At 38.8% G+C, this 16,280-nt stretch overlaps 1 protein-coding gene across 3 annotated transcripts in view; it reads right to left on the bottom strand.

Annotated features, from left to right (window-relative positions):
• Positions 1–16,280, bottom strand: part of Cda5 (Chitin deacetylase-like 5) — a 136,851-nt gene that overhangs the window by 30,659 nt on the left and 89,912 nt on the right. For all 3 annotated transcript variants that reach the window (XM_076307941.1, XM_076316097.1, XM_076324221.1), the window contains 2 exons: positions 7,997–8,171; positions 3,411–3,506 (listed from right to left, as the gene is read on the bottom strand). In XM_076307941.1, the coding sequence (XP_076164056.1) occupies positions 3,411–3,506; positions 7,997–8,171 (271 nt within the window). The remainder of the gene's footprint in view (positions 1–3,410; positions 3,507–7,996; positions 8,172–16,280) is intronic.

Genomic DNA, 16,280 nt, shown 5'->3' with positions numbered 1-16,280 from the left:
TAATATACCTTTTGGATATTTTGTAATACTCGAGTATTCAAATATTTGCAGTATACGAGTAATGTAATGTGTTATTAGTTAATAATAAGGTACATTCGAGTATTCGAAATTATATACCGAAACTAATGTTAATATTTTACTTCGTAATTCCGTATAGATAACCACGTGCCTTCGGAGAGAACGAAAGAGTTAAGATTGAAGCTGGTACGACTTGTAGAATTTTCCTGGTGAATATAATTCGAATACTTTTTGAATGATTTATGTACTCATTGAAGATCTAACTATTCATAATATTCGATTATTATTTGAATAATAATATTCAAGTACTTTTCAAATACTTTGTATTCGAATACATTCGTCGAGTACTTGTATATTCGTAGTATCTGAATAGTGTGATGTACTCTTTGGATATTTTTAAATACTCGAGTATTGAAATATTTGCAGTATACGAGTAACGTAATGTGTTATTATTTAATAATAATGTACACTCGAGTATTCGAAATTATTTCGTAATATCCGCTTATGAAATATTCGAACATTATGTTATTCGAGTGGTCCCAATCCTAGTTGAGACAGGCGACAGCATTCCTTTCGGAAGTGGGCCAATCTCGAGCGAGCGAATTTGTACGCCTCAAAACGCCCGTATTTTTTCGCGTAGGCCCGTCTCGCCTGTTCGGGGCTTGGTCGTGCCTATCGAACTAGTTTCTCCGAAACACGTCGCTGGGAATGGCAAGGACGTCAGGGTGGACGCGTCGCGACGAAAAGAACCGGCGCTCGTTGAGAAACCACTTCTTTTCCCCGATTAGTCGCGCACAATAAGTTAACGAGCGACCAGCGACAGCAGTCTCGTTGCTTAACTTCTACTTGCACAAGGTGGTCCGCGTCCGATTCCGAGTGGTTGTACTCTCTTCGAGAATCGCTGGAGAGAGTGGGGAGTTCATTGTGGACGAGCACCAGCTCGGTTATACAACAAAATCGCAGTGTTTCCGCTTGATACATTCGATGAGGCGTTCCTCGTCCGTTTACGTGCCGAGAATTCGCGCGTAACCAGAACACGTTTTGTGCGAGTCTTTCTTTTCGAATGTTCGAACAGTCAAATACTTTGAATAATGTTCGAACAATCGAGTATTCGGACAGTTGAATACTTTGAATAATATTCGAATATTCGAACAGTCAAATACTTTGAATAATATTTGAATAATCGAGTATTCGAACAGTTAAATACTTTGAATAATATTCGAATATTCGAACTGTCAAATACTTTGAATAATATTCGAATATTCGAACAGTCAAATACTTTGAATAATATTCGAATATTCGAACAGTCAAATACTTTGAATAATATTTGAATAATCGAGTATTTGAACAGTTAAATACTTTGAATAATATTCGAATAATTGAGTATTCGAACAGTCAAATACTTTGAATAATGTTCGAATACCTAAGCACTCGAGAAGTATACGAATAGTTAAAACGAATACTCGAATGGTATTCGAATAGTTAAGACGAATACTCGAATGGTATTCGAATAGTTAAGACGAATACTCGAATGGTATTCGAATAGTTAAGCATTTGAATAGTATTCGAATTATATTCGTCGAATATTTGAGTCACAGTGGTGTTTAAATGAAGAAAATATTCAAATGCGGGATTCACCAACGCGATCAATTTACTTCTTAAAGAAAGAACAGAGAAAAAGAATGTGAGGAAAATTCTCGCACGTGACAATCAACCTGGTCAACGAAAGGTTTTACCTTCGAGGTTTTAACGGTAAATACCAAGACCAGGGTATATCGTAACGTAGTCGATCGGCGCAACGTTTATTGTTCCATTCTTGACGTCACTGCTTCTATTCTCTCAAGGTGGCCTCGCGTGCAGCCGGATCGTTTGTACCGCCGCAACGGTTTCAAGCAGCGAAGAAACGCTGCCCGACCGTTTCGATCGTCGGTACCTCGATCTCGATCGCCCCGTTTTCTTTTTTCCTTCGACTCTCACTCCAGTCCTTTTTTCTTTTTTTTTCCCTTCTTCCGTCGCCACGGTGAACGCCGGCATAGTTCGAACAATAAACGTGGCACGCCGTTTCGGCAATCGAAGTCGAAAAATATTGCGCAATCGACGGACGTCCGGCGACACGAATCGATCGCGAGACCGATATTCTGCTTCCCGAATATCGTTTGGACAGTCAGCTCAGCGAAAAGAAAGTTGCCAACGGACGAGAACTGTTTGCTCTATGCCGATTACCAACCGTGTGCCAACTGCAATAATTTTTGTTTCGGTCGGGAAACAAATTCATCGACGTGTCGCTAGGCGACACACGTTCAGGGTTTCCGAGATCTGAAGTTCTGGCTAGTGATGGGACCGATCCCGCGATATACTCGTTAATACCGATACGTATCGATTCCAGGGCAAGGTGTCGAGGTAAAATGTAGTTGTCGACATTTGCGGTATCGATACACTTCGAAAATCTAACATCGTTGATGTCTCAAGGATACAACGACACTGTTTAACACCAAAGTTGCGGACCATTTGAATACACAAGTATCCGAAAAGTAGTTCGAATAACTCATCACACTGTTTGAATAGTATTTGAATTATAACTCGAACAATGAGTTATACTCGAATGGTATTCGAATAGTTAAGACAAATACATGAATGGTATTCGAATTGTTAAGCATTTGAATAGTATTCGAATTATATTCGAATACTCAATTCGTACATTACATTATTCGAATAGTATTCGAATAACGGTTCGAACAATGCATCGAACTGTTTGAATAGTACTCGAATAACGGTTCGAACAATGCATTGAAGTATTTGAATAGTACTCGAATAGCGGTTCAAACAATACATCGAACTGTTCGAATAGTATTCGAATAACGGTTCGAACAATGCATTGAAGTATTCGAATAGTATTCGAATAACGTTTCGAACAATGCATCGAACTGTTCGAATAGTACTCGAACAATGCACCGAACTGTTTGAATAGTACTCGAATAACGGTTCGAACAATGCATTGAAGTATTTGAATAGTACTCGAATAGCGGTTCAAACAATGCATCGAACTGTTCGAATAGTATTCGAATAACGGTTCGAACAATGCATCGAACTATTCGAATAGTATTCGAATAATAGTTTGAACAATGCATCGAACTATTCGAATACTAATTTGAACACACGATATTATTCGAGTATCTCGATAACTTAATCTCCATAAGTATCAAATTATTCGAAGATATTCCATAGAACTGTTCAACAGAAGAGTATAAATTTCGTGTAGATGGTATCGGAACACAATTCTAAGTCTCAATGACAACTCTGGACAAATTGGTTATGGTAACCGAGTGACGGGGAGTTCATCGTTCTTGGTGTAATAGTTACTGAACGACACGTTCCACACGTTGGAAGCTCACCTTTCCAGCAGCGGATCTTCTTCGGCTTCCTTATTGGGGGATCCGCCTCCGGGGCAGCCCACGTTGCGAGGCCAATCGCATGTCTGTAATTCGTGGCTGCGAAAAGGAAAGCAACACATGTTCTGTCAATACCGATATCGTGTCTCGATCGTTGCGTGGCTATTTCTAGCCGCACCGATCATGAATCGCGTAGACATATATCTAGTTTATTTAACACAGGAGGACCAGGAGATTCTGCCCACCTATAGCAACCACTCGGTTCATTTTCACTTAAGCATATAAAAATATTATATATATACAATAATATTATTTTACTACTGGTTAAATATTTCTCATTTAAATTATTACAAACCATTCTTCACATATATTTAACGTTTTCAACGTTTAAAAATTCAAAAAGCAAAAATAGTTAATATACAACAAAAGGGACAAAATAAAATAATTTCTCATCCAGGTGGAAAATTATATTTAAAACAAGAATTTTTTTCTAAACAATATTACACAGTCCAAAATGATCCACTCGGTCCTCCTAGGTACAATTACGTAACTTGAAACCTAATTAAAAAAATTCATCTCGCATCGAACAAACTCAGAACATCGCAAACAATTAACGTTTCAAAAGTTGTCCACTTTGACACGTTCGGTCCTTCTACCGTTAACTATCAATTGCACGAATTTTATTCAAACTTTGATAAAAAAGAGAAAAAAATTGATTTCTCGAGCATTCTTGCTTAATTAATATTCAAAGTGAACAGGCTAGGCCTGTAAGGGTACAAGAAATTGAAAGTGGAAAACCTTGGAAAATTAAACAATATCGATACGGGTACGATCGGTAAGAAGAAACGAAGATTCTTTCAAGTTTGCTGTCAAGTGGTTGTTCGATTCTCGAATCGTGAACAGAACAGTGTTCGTGGTGTTACGTTCCGGTGCTCGTGCAGAAAAGGAAGTTCGATCCACGTTTCAGGGGACAGCATCGTTAGAGGATCGCTCGGAAGCTGGGTGTACCGGTTGATATCGTTCCAGCGGAGGATTTTCGAAGACCGAATTTAGAGTCGCGTCTCGTGCAAGCTCGCGAGCATCCTTAATTGGACACGACGTTACCATCGGGTATCTTAGGCTGCGCGGGCCGGTTTTATAGCGAACTAGTTTGTGCATGCACTGTCGTATCGGGAGAGGTGTGGCAGGCCGATTTTTTTCCAGGGTTATGCGTACGGCTACCGACCCCCTTTTACCGTGCAAATCCAGATCGAAAGTGCGCCAGGATCGTAATCGCGTCCTCCAACGCCCTCGTCCTGTTTCGGGACGTATTCTTCTACGTTCGAAATTTCCATCATTATTCTTCTCGGGACCAATTGTCAGGGGTAATATTAATATTGGAGTGTTCAACACGTAATATTGAATTGTTTAACATCTAGATCCTAGAAATGATTAATCTAGGTATAGAATTGATTAACATCCAGATGTTAATCTGGATCCCTTCTTAAGGAAGGGAAAATTGGGCTTTGAATGAAAATTTCGAAGGAGGTATACAAAAATTAATTTGTTGTCTCTTTTGAAGAATAGTTTAAGGGGAATCGAGTTTTCGATGCTTAAAAATTGAATTTTTTTACAATTCAATAGTTTTTTCAAGCCAGTACAGATATAGGAGAGATTGTTCTCTGAATGAAAATTTTGAAGAAGAAATATTGCAAGTGCAACGATATTTGTCTGTTTTCTAAAAATTCTAATTTTATCAAATTACAATTACTATATTAAGACTCGAGAGAATCATCCCTGAGAAAAAATTCTAATTTTATCGAATTACAATTACTATATTAAGACTCGAGAGAATCATCCCTGAGAAAAATCAGGTAACATGGTACAGAGTGTCCCAATCATCACCGGTCGATTCAAATTTCGCGCTATTTTTAAACCGTCGAACCGATTAACCCGAAACTTGACACGTGTCGTCTAGACAGATGGGAAATTAATCGTGGATAAGTACACGGCGAAAGAACGCGTGCAAGTTTCTACTCTTAAATAAAAAAGAATAGTATCGAGATTACTCAAATCGTTTGAGTTTCATTGAAAAAGTAAATCGACCGGTGACGATTGGGACACCCTATACGTTCCCGTTCCTTTACGGAAATTTACAAAAACTATCTTCCACGTTGAGACATATTTATCTTCGATTTCTTATCAGGCAGGTTGGAACGTACGAGAGCCTGGCCATTTTTCATTCCACAAAACGGGGAGGCATTACTTTCGCGCGATCGTCTAACGCGTGCCTAACTTGGATAAAATAATGCGAAAGGGGCCGATAAATAAATGTACCGTCTGCGCCACGAACGAATACGGTGACGTTTTTATTACACCCGAATCTAATTCCGGAACCGTGGTCTACGTAATTTACGATCAGAATTCAAATTCGCGTTGTAGATTTAATCGGGCCGTTAATCAGAAAAACCGTGTGCCAGGGGTCGTTGAAGAGCGGTCGTTCACCTGGCGATCGTTCTCGTAAATCGTTGTCACGCGAATGGTTGACATCCGCGCCGTTCGATCGTTAACTCGCGCGAGTAAACTGATTATTATTCCAGCTTTCGACGATCGTTTTTTCCCTGTCGCGCGCGGAGATACGGGGAACAGGTTTGCCCCCTTCCCGAACGCGCAGAGATTTCAAATCTCCCGCTCGTTTCGCGGAAACGGGATACTTTCGTTCATTTCCGTCGCAAAACGTGAAGTTTCTGTCAAGTTTATGAAATTTTCGACTGTTTTCATGTTTTTCGGTGTACACACTCTCCAAGAAGTATCAGGAGACAATCATCAGGGATTGTTCCCTGAATGAAAATTTTGAACGAGAAATATTGAAAAAAATCATTAAGTGCAACGATATGTGTCTGTTTTCTAAAAATTCTAATTTTATCGAATTAGAATTACTATATTAAGACTCGAGAGAATCATTCCCGAGAAAAATCAGGTAACATGGTACAGAGTGTCCCAATCATCACCGGTCGATTCGAATTTCGCGCTATTTTTAAAACGTCGAACCGATTAACCTCAAACTTGACACGTGTCGTCTAGACAGGAGTGAAATTATTAATTACAAACTTATTGAAGCATTCGAGAAAATATTTCTTTTGGTTTATATTTTACATAAAAAGAAACAAGTCGATTATATTAGATTTACGTCATTTTTTCAATTATCGAAATGCGTGAGTTTCCATAAAGTTTATGAAAATTTCGACTGTTTTCATGTTTTTCAGTGTACACACTCTCCAAGAAGTATCGAGACAGTGAAATTATTAATAACAAACTGATCGAAGCATTCGAGAAAATATTTCCTCTAGTACACAATTTACATCAAAAAGAAACTAGTCGATTATATTAAAGTTATGCCATTTTTTATATGGAAAAGGAAATTTAATTTTTTTTCTATCTAAATATAATAATTTTCTTCCTTAAAGATGTAAAAAAGGGTTACACCCTTTATCAAAATTCTTTTACCTAAAATGCTAGTTTAAATTCTTAAAGATAATATTATATAAAAAACATTACACTGAAAAAATTGTATTAACGATATCCTCGTATCGAATAATTCAAATACTTGTATTCCACTTAATTTGATAAAACAAATATTTATTACGTCTTATATTTTCCGAGACACCAAGATGATCCTAAGCGTTTTAACAAACCCGATAAAAAATTCATCTCGCTGCAATTACAATATACAAATTTCCTCAGTCCCTGGATATTCACTCAGATCTATAAGTCATCGTTGCATCGAGTGCAACGAGACCATTTTATTTCTCCGTTTCGTGATATCTTCTCTCTCGTGAAATATTAAATATACGCCTTTTTTTCAATTATCGAGATGCGCGAGTTACCATAAAGTTTACGAAATTTTCGACTGTTTTTATGTTTTTTAGTGTACACCTCTCCAAGAAGTATCAGAAGACACTTATCAGGAGTGAAATTATAAAGTCTAAAATCGAATCGAAGCATTCGAGTCTTGGAGTCCAACCGACGATTCCCTACCGATCCCTCGCATATTGATAACTCGACGGTCCAGATTTCGAACATTAAGTGAACATTAAACGTGCACTCGGTGCACGTCTGGCGTTGAATTTCGTTCGTGTTTGGAAACACGCAAAGAAATAGAAATCTCCGGGGAATCTCGCAATACGAGACCCCCCATGGGAACCGGGAGAGCACACCCATTAAAGTTGTCTATATCTGGACGACAATGCGTTTCGCTTTCGATTCGACGCCCGGTATTATTCGCTCGCGTTTCGATTCGCCGCGCTCAGCTAATCCGTTGGCCATATCGGTCGTTCGTTCGTGGATCGTTTCCACGATTTTACGCGAAAAAACCAATGGTTCACTCGCCTCTGGTACGTTCAGCGTGGCTCTTCTCGATCAATTATCCGCCAGTCCGTGGAAAACTCTAAACGACAGTATTTACACGGAGCAACCTGTTTCAGTCCGCGTGGTTCACGACGAATCTGTCGATCTTCACCGATTAGGGCAACGACGGTACACCGAGCTTCGATGGATCGAAATCGGTCGGATACGGAACACGTTCGGGGAATTTCGTGGCCGGTACACACCTGTACATCAGACCCCCGGTGCACGACTCGAGCAGAGCTCCTCCGAAAACGCAGACATAGTACTGCGTGCAATCACGGGGATGCGGATAGTAACCGAACTCTTCGGGACACTCGAACTCCAAGGCTGCTTCGTTTCTGCTCGCCCTGGCGCTTCTCGGGATTGTTCGTTGACAACCTGCGAACACAGTAAACGATCTTTTCAACCGACTGGCTTGGTTTTCAACCGGAAGCGAATTTTTTTTATATCAGGAAAGAATGCAACGGGGAGGGAAAATTTGATCAAGATGGTAATCTGAAGTAAAGTCTTCGTAATAAACGTGTTTGTATTGCATTTGTTCGGAAAGTCGTGTCGTTTTGGGGGGGGGGGGGATGAGACATAATTTTTTTTAGAGTGTATAAAGGTTTTATTAAATTATACATTCTCCATTTTGGAAAACGAAATGATTTTTTGAACAACTTAATAAAATGCAAGGGAGAACATTACATCTTTGGAATCTGTTTATGTGTAATTTTGGCGTGGGTCAGAAATGACCCAGATTCGGCATTCACGAGGTCTGGTCTTTAGGGGTTAATATTAGATCTATCAAACGGGTCGATTCGACTTGTTTCGAATTTCTTTTTAAAATTACTTAATTATTTCAACCGACTGGCTTGGTTTTCAACGGGAAACGAACTTTTTTTTATACCGGGTGGAAAGAATGCAGCGGGGAGGGAAAATTTGATCAGGATGATAATCTGAAGTAAAGTCTTCGTAATAAACGTGTTTATATTGAATTTGTTCGGAAAGTCAAGTCGTTTCATTTTTTTTTTGTGAAAATGAAACACAATTTTTTTAGAGTGTATAAACGTTTTATTAAATTATATATTCTCCATTTTGGAAAACGAAATGACTTTTTAAACAACCTAATAAAATGCAAGGGAGAACATTACATCTTTGGAATCTGTTTATGGGTGACTTTGGCGTGGGTCAAAAATGACCCAGACTCGGTATTCACAAGGTCTGCTTTAAGGGTTAACACTAGATCTACCAAACGTCGATACGACTTGTTTCGAATTTCTTTTTAAAATTACTTAATTATTAAATACTTAATTATTAAATAGTTATACGTTCACTGTCGGTAATTCTGGTATTAAGAGTGTAAATTTGATATCTTCTTCGTACTATATGTATGCATAAAATCTTCGATTGACAGAGTAGGTTAGTTTTGTGTAAATCTTTTCGAGATCGTTAATGGAGAGACCTGAAGTTCATTATCGAGTCGATTAATTTACACTGAAGGGTGTAAATTTTATGTATCGGTCGTAAATAGGTATAAAACTTACATTTATAGAGTAGATTGCTTTCGTATAGTTATTTTTTCAAATTATTAACCGACAGATCGGACGTTCATCCTTTATTGAATCTCGTTAGTTTTACACGTTCCACTTAGAATCGTTCATAAAAGCAAGCACGGATCTCGCCATTCGTATGATCGCACTGTTTTCTCTGTATTTAATTATGTGAATAATTTGCATCTCTCCTTCGGTCCCGTGTGATCAGGAGCACGCTTTAAAAGATTTCGTTCTTGGGACTTTCGATTCCCATTAGCATTGTGAGACGTTTACGGAACGATTTAAGAGAAACGAGAACCATAATTACGGAACATTGTAGCGAATAATAAGAAAAATTTATCGTTCGCGGGCCGATCGAAGCCGAGAACATTTCGAGCAATAACGAGTATCTTTACGACGATGCGAATTCTTCGTTCGTTTCGATTCTTTGTACCGTACGATTTTTATATAATCGAGCTACCGATTACAAATACATCGACAACGTACGAAATTATAGTTCTTTCGTATAAATAACTGTACATGGTTTTTCGTGTAAATAACCGTACACGGTCTCGTGGAGAAGGTTCACGAGAAGAATGAAACCAGAATGGTGCACGTTTAGCGAAATGGGTCAACGAAGAGGGGACCAAGAAACCGGACGAAACGAGAAATGGACTGACTGTCCGTGGGGTGTCGATACACGGTGAATTATGAACACCAAGCCTCCGTGTATCTTGTATCGACATATGGATCAGCCGGTGTTCTGAAACGTGAGCGGTGTACGAAGCGGCGGATTGCGCAACCGAGAACAAGTAACCGGATTTTTGGTCGACCTTGCGCCAGTACGTATACAAGCAGCCGAGAAACTCGACCAGCCTTTGGCGATCGCAAATCCGCGGTCTGGATCTCAAAAGTGTCGAGACGGCGCCTCGAGGGCAACGAGAACCGAAACCGGCGAAACTTGGCGCCAAATTTTTCGTAACCGCAGACCCGTGGGTTTCAAATCTTCCTTGAGAACGATACCACGTCGGGGATAAAAGACGCGCGGCGTCTTGTTCTCGTACCACGGTAGATTCGAATTTATTGTCAACAGACGTCGAGATTACTTGTAGAATTTCTCTGTGGAATATTCGGACGAGTATTCGAAGTATCCGAGTATTTGAGTACCTTTCGAATACAACTCGAATACTTGACCATTCGAATATTACCACGTCGGGGATAAAAGACGCCACGCGTCTTGTTCTCGTATCACGGTAGATCCGAATTTATTGTCAACAGACGTCGAGATTACTTGTAGAATTTCTCTGTGGAATATTCGGACGAGTATTCGAAGTATCCGAGTATTTGAATACTGTTCAAGTACTACTCGAATGCTTGACCATTCGAACATTACCACATCTGGGATAAAAGACGCGTGGCGTCTTGTTCTCGTATCACGATAGATCAGAGTTTATTGTCAACAGATGTCGAGATTACTCGTAGAATTTCTCTGTGATCGAATATTCGGACGAGTATTCGAAGTATCCGAGTGTTTGAGTAGTGCTCAAATACGACTCGAATACTCGACCATTCAAACATTACTCGAATACTCGACTGTTCAAATACCATTCGAATACTCGACCATTCAAACATCACTCGAATCCTCGACTGTTCAAGTACTATTCGAATACTCGACTATTCAAGTACTATTCAAATACTCGACTATTCGGCGCAGCGATCAAGTATCTGGGTATTCGAACTACTCGAATACCGTAACATGGACTGGAAATCGAGTTCTTCGACTATCTCGTATTTTCGGTTAAAATGTTCGAGGAATTTTCAACGTCCGTAACTTGATGAATTGCAAACAAACACAAAATAACATTGAACCTAATCTGACGCTAGAAACGGTACCGTAAACATTTTGGTCAGCGATTTCCAAGCCACTGTGGTCGAGTCTCTGGTTCTCGTCTCGTTGTGGTTTGTTAGCTACCTCGCGAATGATGTTTCATCAGGGATGCAACGCGGGAACGGAGACGCGTTGCGTCGCGTTTCCAGCTGGTTGCGGGCCCCGACTGCTTCGTTACGCGGTAAATAGCATGGTATCGTTGAAAACGGTTTCTGCGTGCCGGCATTGTTTCGCCCCGGCAGCGGATTCGATTATCCCACTAAAGCTCTTTCTGGCACAACTTGGTATCGTGGGACCGCCGGGCGCTGCGCACCGCCAGCGAACGACGAATTGATTTGTTGGAAACGTGACTTGCGCCATTCTTGGCCGCACTTTCGACGTGAGAATATGTGTCCATACAATGTAACGCCTTTCCTTCACTCTCCCCGCGAGGCTGCCCGTTTATATGTAAATCATTTTCCGTGTTGATACGCGGTTTATGTAATCGTTCCAGTTTCGGGGCCACTGGGCTACCCGAAAAATCCAATACGCCCTTGGAAGTTCGGAAATGTTCTGATCTCTCGACTAACTCGAAAATACGAGTATTTCACAAGTGTTCGAATTCTAGGAATAAGCTTCGAGTACTCGATTACTCGAATAATTCGAACAGTCGAGTATTCGAGTATCGTTATTCGAATATTCGAGTGCTCTAGTATCGTTATTCGAATATTCGAGTACTCTAGTATCGTTATTAGAATACTCGAGTACTTAAGTATCGTTATTCGAATATTCGAGTAGTCTAGTACCGTTATTCGAATACTAGAGTATTCAAGTATAGTTATGCGAGTATTCGAGTAGTCTAGTACCATTATTCGAATACTAAAGTGTTCAAGTATAGTTATTCGAATATTCGAGTACTCTAGTACCGTTTTTCGAATACTAGACTACTCAAGTATCGTTATTCGAATATTCAAGTATTATAGTACCGTTATTCGAATACCAGACTACTCAAGTATCGTTATTCGAATATTCAAGTACTCTAGTACCGTTACTCGAATCCTAAACTACTCAAGTATCGTTATTCGAATACTCGAGTACTCCAGTACCGTTATTCGAATACTAGACTACTCAAGCATAATTATTCGAATACTCGCGTACTCTAGTATCGTTATTCGAATTACATCCGCTGAATATTCGAGTCCCGAACTAATTAAACGGTAGATGAATTTACCCGGGATCCGAACTTTTGGAATCTCAGGTAATTATTTTTTATTTTTCGTTACGGATAAAAGTTTCCCACCGTTGTAGCGACACGCGGAGGACGCGGAGAATGTGAATAATTATGTAATATTATTGTTACCTGTTTTCGTTTTAATTTCCAGCCCACGGAAACCGAAAGCGTTCGTCGGCTAACGTTTTTTGCTCCAGAAGGGGGAGTTAAAAGCCCCCTCCCCCCCTCTCCCAGTGAAATCATGGAAGCCTGTTTCCTTCGTCTTCCCATGAGCGGCCAGGGAACAACGAGGCGATTGCGTAATTGTCATTAGCGCATCTGACGCGGCCCGGTAATGAAATTTTGCCCGCCGATACGAGGGCGAGGGGGTTTGGCGGCATCGTTACCGCCAGAATTGGGCAACCGTGAGTAACTGGAAACGCGAATTGTCTCGTCGTCGCTGGGAAGGAAAGACTCGCGTGGTAACGCGTAGACGCGGCTGATCGCCGGGAATGCGACTAATTAGATCAAGACCGGTTGATTGAGGCGCGGGTTCGATCGCGGGCCCTTTCGCAAGATCGATACACCCTTGTGACGTGGGGCGGATTGCGCATAGAGTTCATTCTTCCAGGTAACGGACTCCGTTCCAATACATCGTCACTTTTGGTCTCACGGTCTCGACGAGATGGATGAACAGGGTCTCTAACGTAAGTGGTGAAGATTGAAAACGTAAGTGGTAAATATTGAAAACGTAAGTGGTAAATATTAAAAATCGTAAGTGGTAAATATTAGAAAATGGAGGGAACTGGATGGACGAATAGTGTCTTTAACGTAAGTGGTAAATATTAAAAATCATAAGTGGTTAATATTAAAAAATAGAGGGACCTCGATGGACGAACAATGTCTCTAACGTAAGTGGAAAATATTAAAAACGTAAGTGGTAAATATTAAAAAATAGAAGAATATTGATGGATGAACAATGTCTCTAACGTAGGTGGTAAATATTAAAAATGTAAGTGGTAAATATTAAAAAATAGAAGAATATTGATGGACGAACAATGTTTCTAACGTAAGTGGTAAATATTAAAAAATAGAAGAATCTCGATGGACGAACAATTTTTCTAACGTAAGTGGTAAATATTAAAAAAGGAAGTGGTAAATATTAAAAAAGAAAGTAGTAAATATTAAAAACGTAAGTGGCAAATATTAAAAAACGTAAATAGTAAATATTAAAAAATAGAAGAACCTCGGTTAATTTCGTCTGCTCTCGATTATTTTAATAAATATTTATTTCTGGTAGTAAGTTTTTAAAATTCCCTAGATACCATTTCTTAGAATTACCGATATTCGTTACTCTTTTTACCATAGTTTTAAAATATACAATTGTTCACTTATTTAATTATTCAAGTATCTATTAACTTTTCCGGGTTTTTACGTTACTTTAAAAAATAGATATTTCTCTATGTTTGGCAATCTCTTAAAATTTGATATTCCAAAATTACGTGTGGTTACCCAATGCGTGCTCTATTAATGTTTGTATAGGTAGATTTTTTCGTGTTTCTTAAAAAAAAATATGCAAGTATTTATATCTATATATACACACACGTGTGTATATATTCAGTAGAAATTCTTTCCGCGCTAGAATTTTTTTGCAGCACTACCTTGATTCATATTGTATCGTTCAGTCTCAAGTTTGTATGCCTGTACTCTATCATTAATATTTCATAACTGAATAAAGAAATGTATATCTCGACATCTGAAGAGTAACTCTCCGACAGCTCGTTCTTATTGATAATAGCTGTCCATTTCCATTCATCGACATACTCGGTGCGTTAATATTAATAATGTATATATATAATGAATAATGAATACGTATAATGAATCATTAACACGTACAATAATGTGCACTTTTTAAAGAACATCACTCTGACAAGTCAAAAAAAATGGAATTTTCTTTTCTTATTTTCTTAAAGTTTAAAGTGTGTATAATATTATATAAAAAAAATATTTCGAAATTCAAAAATTTAGCGAAGTTGCAGCGATAAATAAACTTGTTATACGATTCTCTTAGAAATATATTTTTCAACCTGAACGATACGAAATCTCCGGAACTACACATCGGATTTACTTCAAATTTTATAGAGATATTCTGCATAGAGAATTCTACAATATAGCGTACAATTTTTTCAATACATTAATTATTTAATTCTTCACAAACGTTTAAAGTCACTTTTTGGATAAAAACGATTGTCCCTTCTAAAACTTCGACCATTTCTCCAATAATTAAAATTTTCGAAAAATCCTACGCTACATTTTAAACAATAATCTCAAGTTTATAAATCATCAACAATTTTCAATTTCAAACCTCCCACTTCTTGTCAATTATCATACCCAACGAATAATGTTACACCGTAAGAGCTTCTGTTAATAGCTCATAACTTCGCCATTTTGTACGATTTCCATTTTCAAAAAATTGTAAAACGAAGCTGAAAGTTACATTTATATTCTCCAAAAAAGATTAAATTTTCCATTTAGCAACTACTCGGAAAAAAATTTGCAAAATTTGCCCATTTAGTGTCCCCTCTCAAACCGAAATCGTTTCCGCAACCTTCGCCTTTTAATTGAAACGCGTTCCGTCTTAACAGCCGTGTTGAATTTTTGCGAGTGGTACACGAAGTCATGCGGCAAGGGTTCGACGTACGTTGGAGATTTTCTTTTGCCGGCAGCGCAAAAACCGGTGACCTGGTTTATTACCGCGACGGTACTTTCTATTACCGATCCAACGTGTTTGGAACGAACAGCCCCCGCATAAGTACATCGCCGAGTGGAAGCCAGTCGCGGCGATTCAAATATTCCCGGCGTTATTACGGGACCGATGTTACGTGTTACCGACGTCGAGACGATCGAAAGAACAAATTCCATCGATCGTCGTACCGCACGCGTACGATTCATCAACCGGTTGGGCCTGGCCACGTCGGTGGTGGGGGTAAGGCCCCCCGTTGTCCCGATCCACTTTCGACGCATTGAATTTCAATCGATCGACGTATACGCAGAAACTGAACAATCCAAAGAAATTGCAAATATAGTCCAGCGCGCGCGTGTTGCGTTCGCGTTTCGTAACGTGGCTACAGAAATTCCATCGTGTCGCGCTGTCAACGATCTTTATTGTTATTATATTTACCCAATACCGATTCATAACGTGCGAACGGTAATTAACGACGATGGTAAAACGACGACAAGGATTATTTTTTTTTTACAACGATCGACAAACTTTTTGGGTTTTCTTAACAATGAGGGGAATATTTGTTTTTACAATCATTGACAAACTTTTTGGGGTTTTCTTAACGACGATAGGAATATTTTTTTTTTACAACGATCGACAAACTTTTTGGGTTTTCTTAATGATGAGGGAAATATTTGTTTTTTACAATCATCGACAAATTTTTTTGGGTTTTCTTAACGACGAGGGAAATATTTGTTTTTTACAACGATCGACAAACTCTTTGGGTTTTCTTAACAATGAGGGGAATATTTGTTTTTTACAATCATCGACAAATTTTTTGAGTTTTCTTAACGACGAGGGGAATATTTTTTTTTTGACAACGATCGACAAATTTTTTGGGTTTTCTTAACGACAAGAGGAATATTTTTTTTACAACGATCGACAAATTTTTTGGGTTTTATTAACGACGAGGGGAATATTTTTTTTACGATCGACAAACTCTTTGGGTTTTCTTATAAATTTGTACTTACGGTGTAATTAACGTGGATCGATTATTGCAGGGTATAAATATCAGAGAAACAACAGTAGTTAGGTGAGATAGTAATAGCAGCTGTGTTGAGATTGTCCATAAAATCTACTACGATGATGAGAATCGAGACATTTAAAATTTGTG

The sequence above is a fragment of the Ptiloglossa arizonensis genome, chromosome 1 (genome assembly GCF_051014685.1).
Source record: "Ptiloglossa arizonensis isolate GNS036 chromosome 1, iyPtiAriz1_principal, whole genome shotgun sequence".
NCBI lineage: Eukaryota > Metazoa > Arthropoda > Insecta > Hymenoptera > Colletidae > Ptiloglossa > Ptiloglossa arizonensis.
Note: the sequence above shows the minus strand (reverse complement) of the source record. Positions and strands in the feature narration are given on the sequence as shown.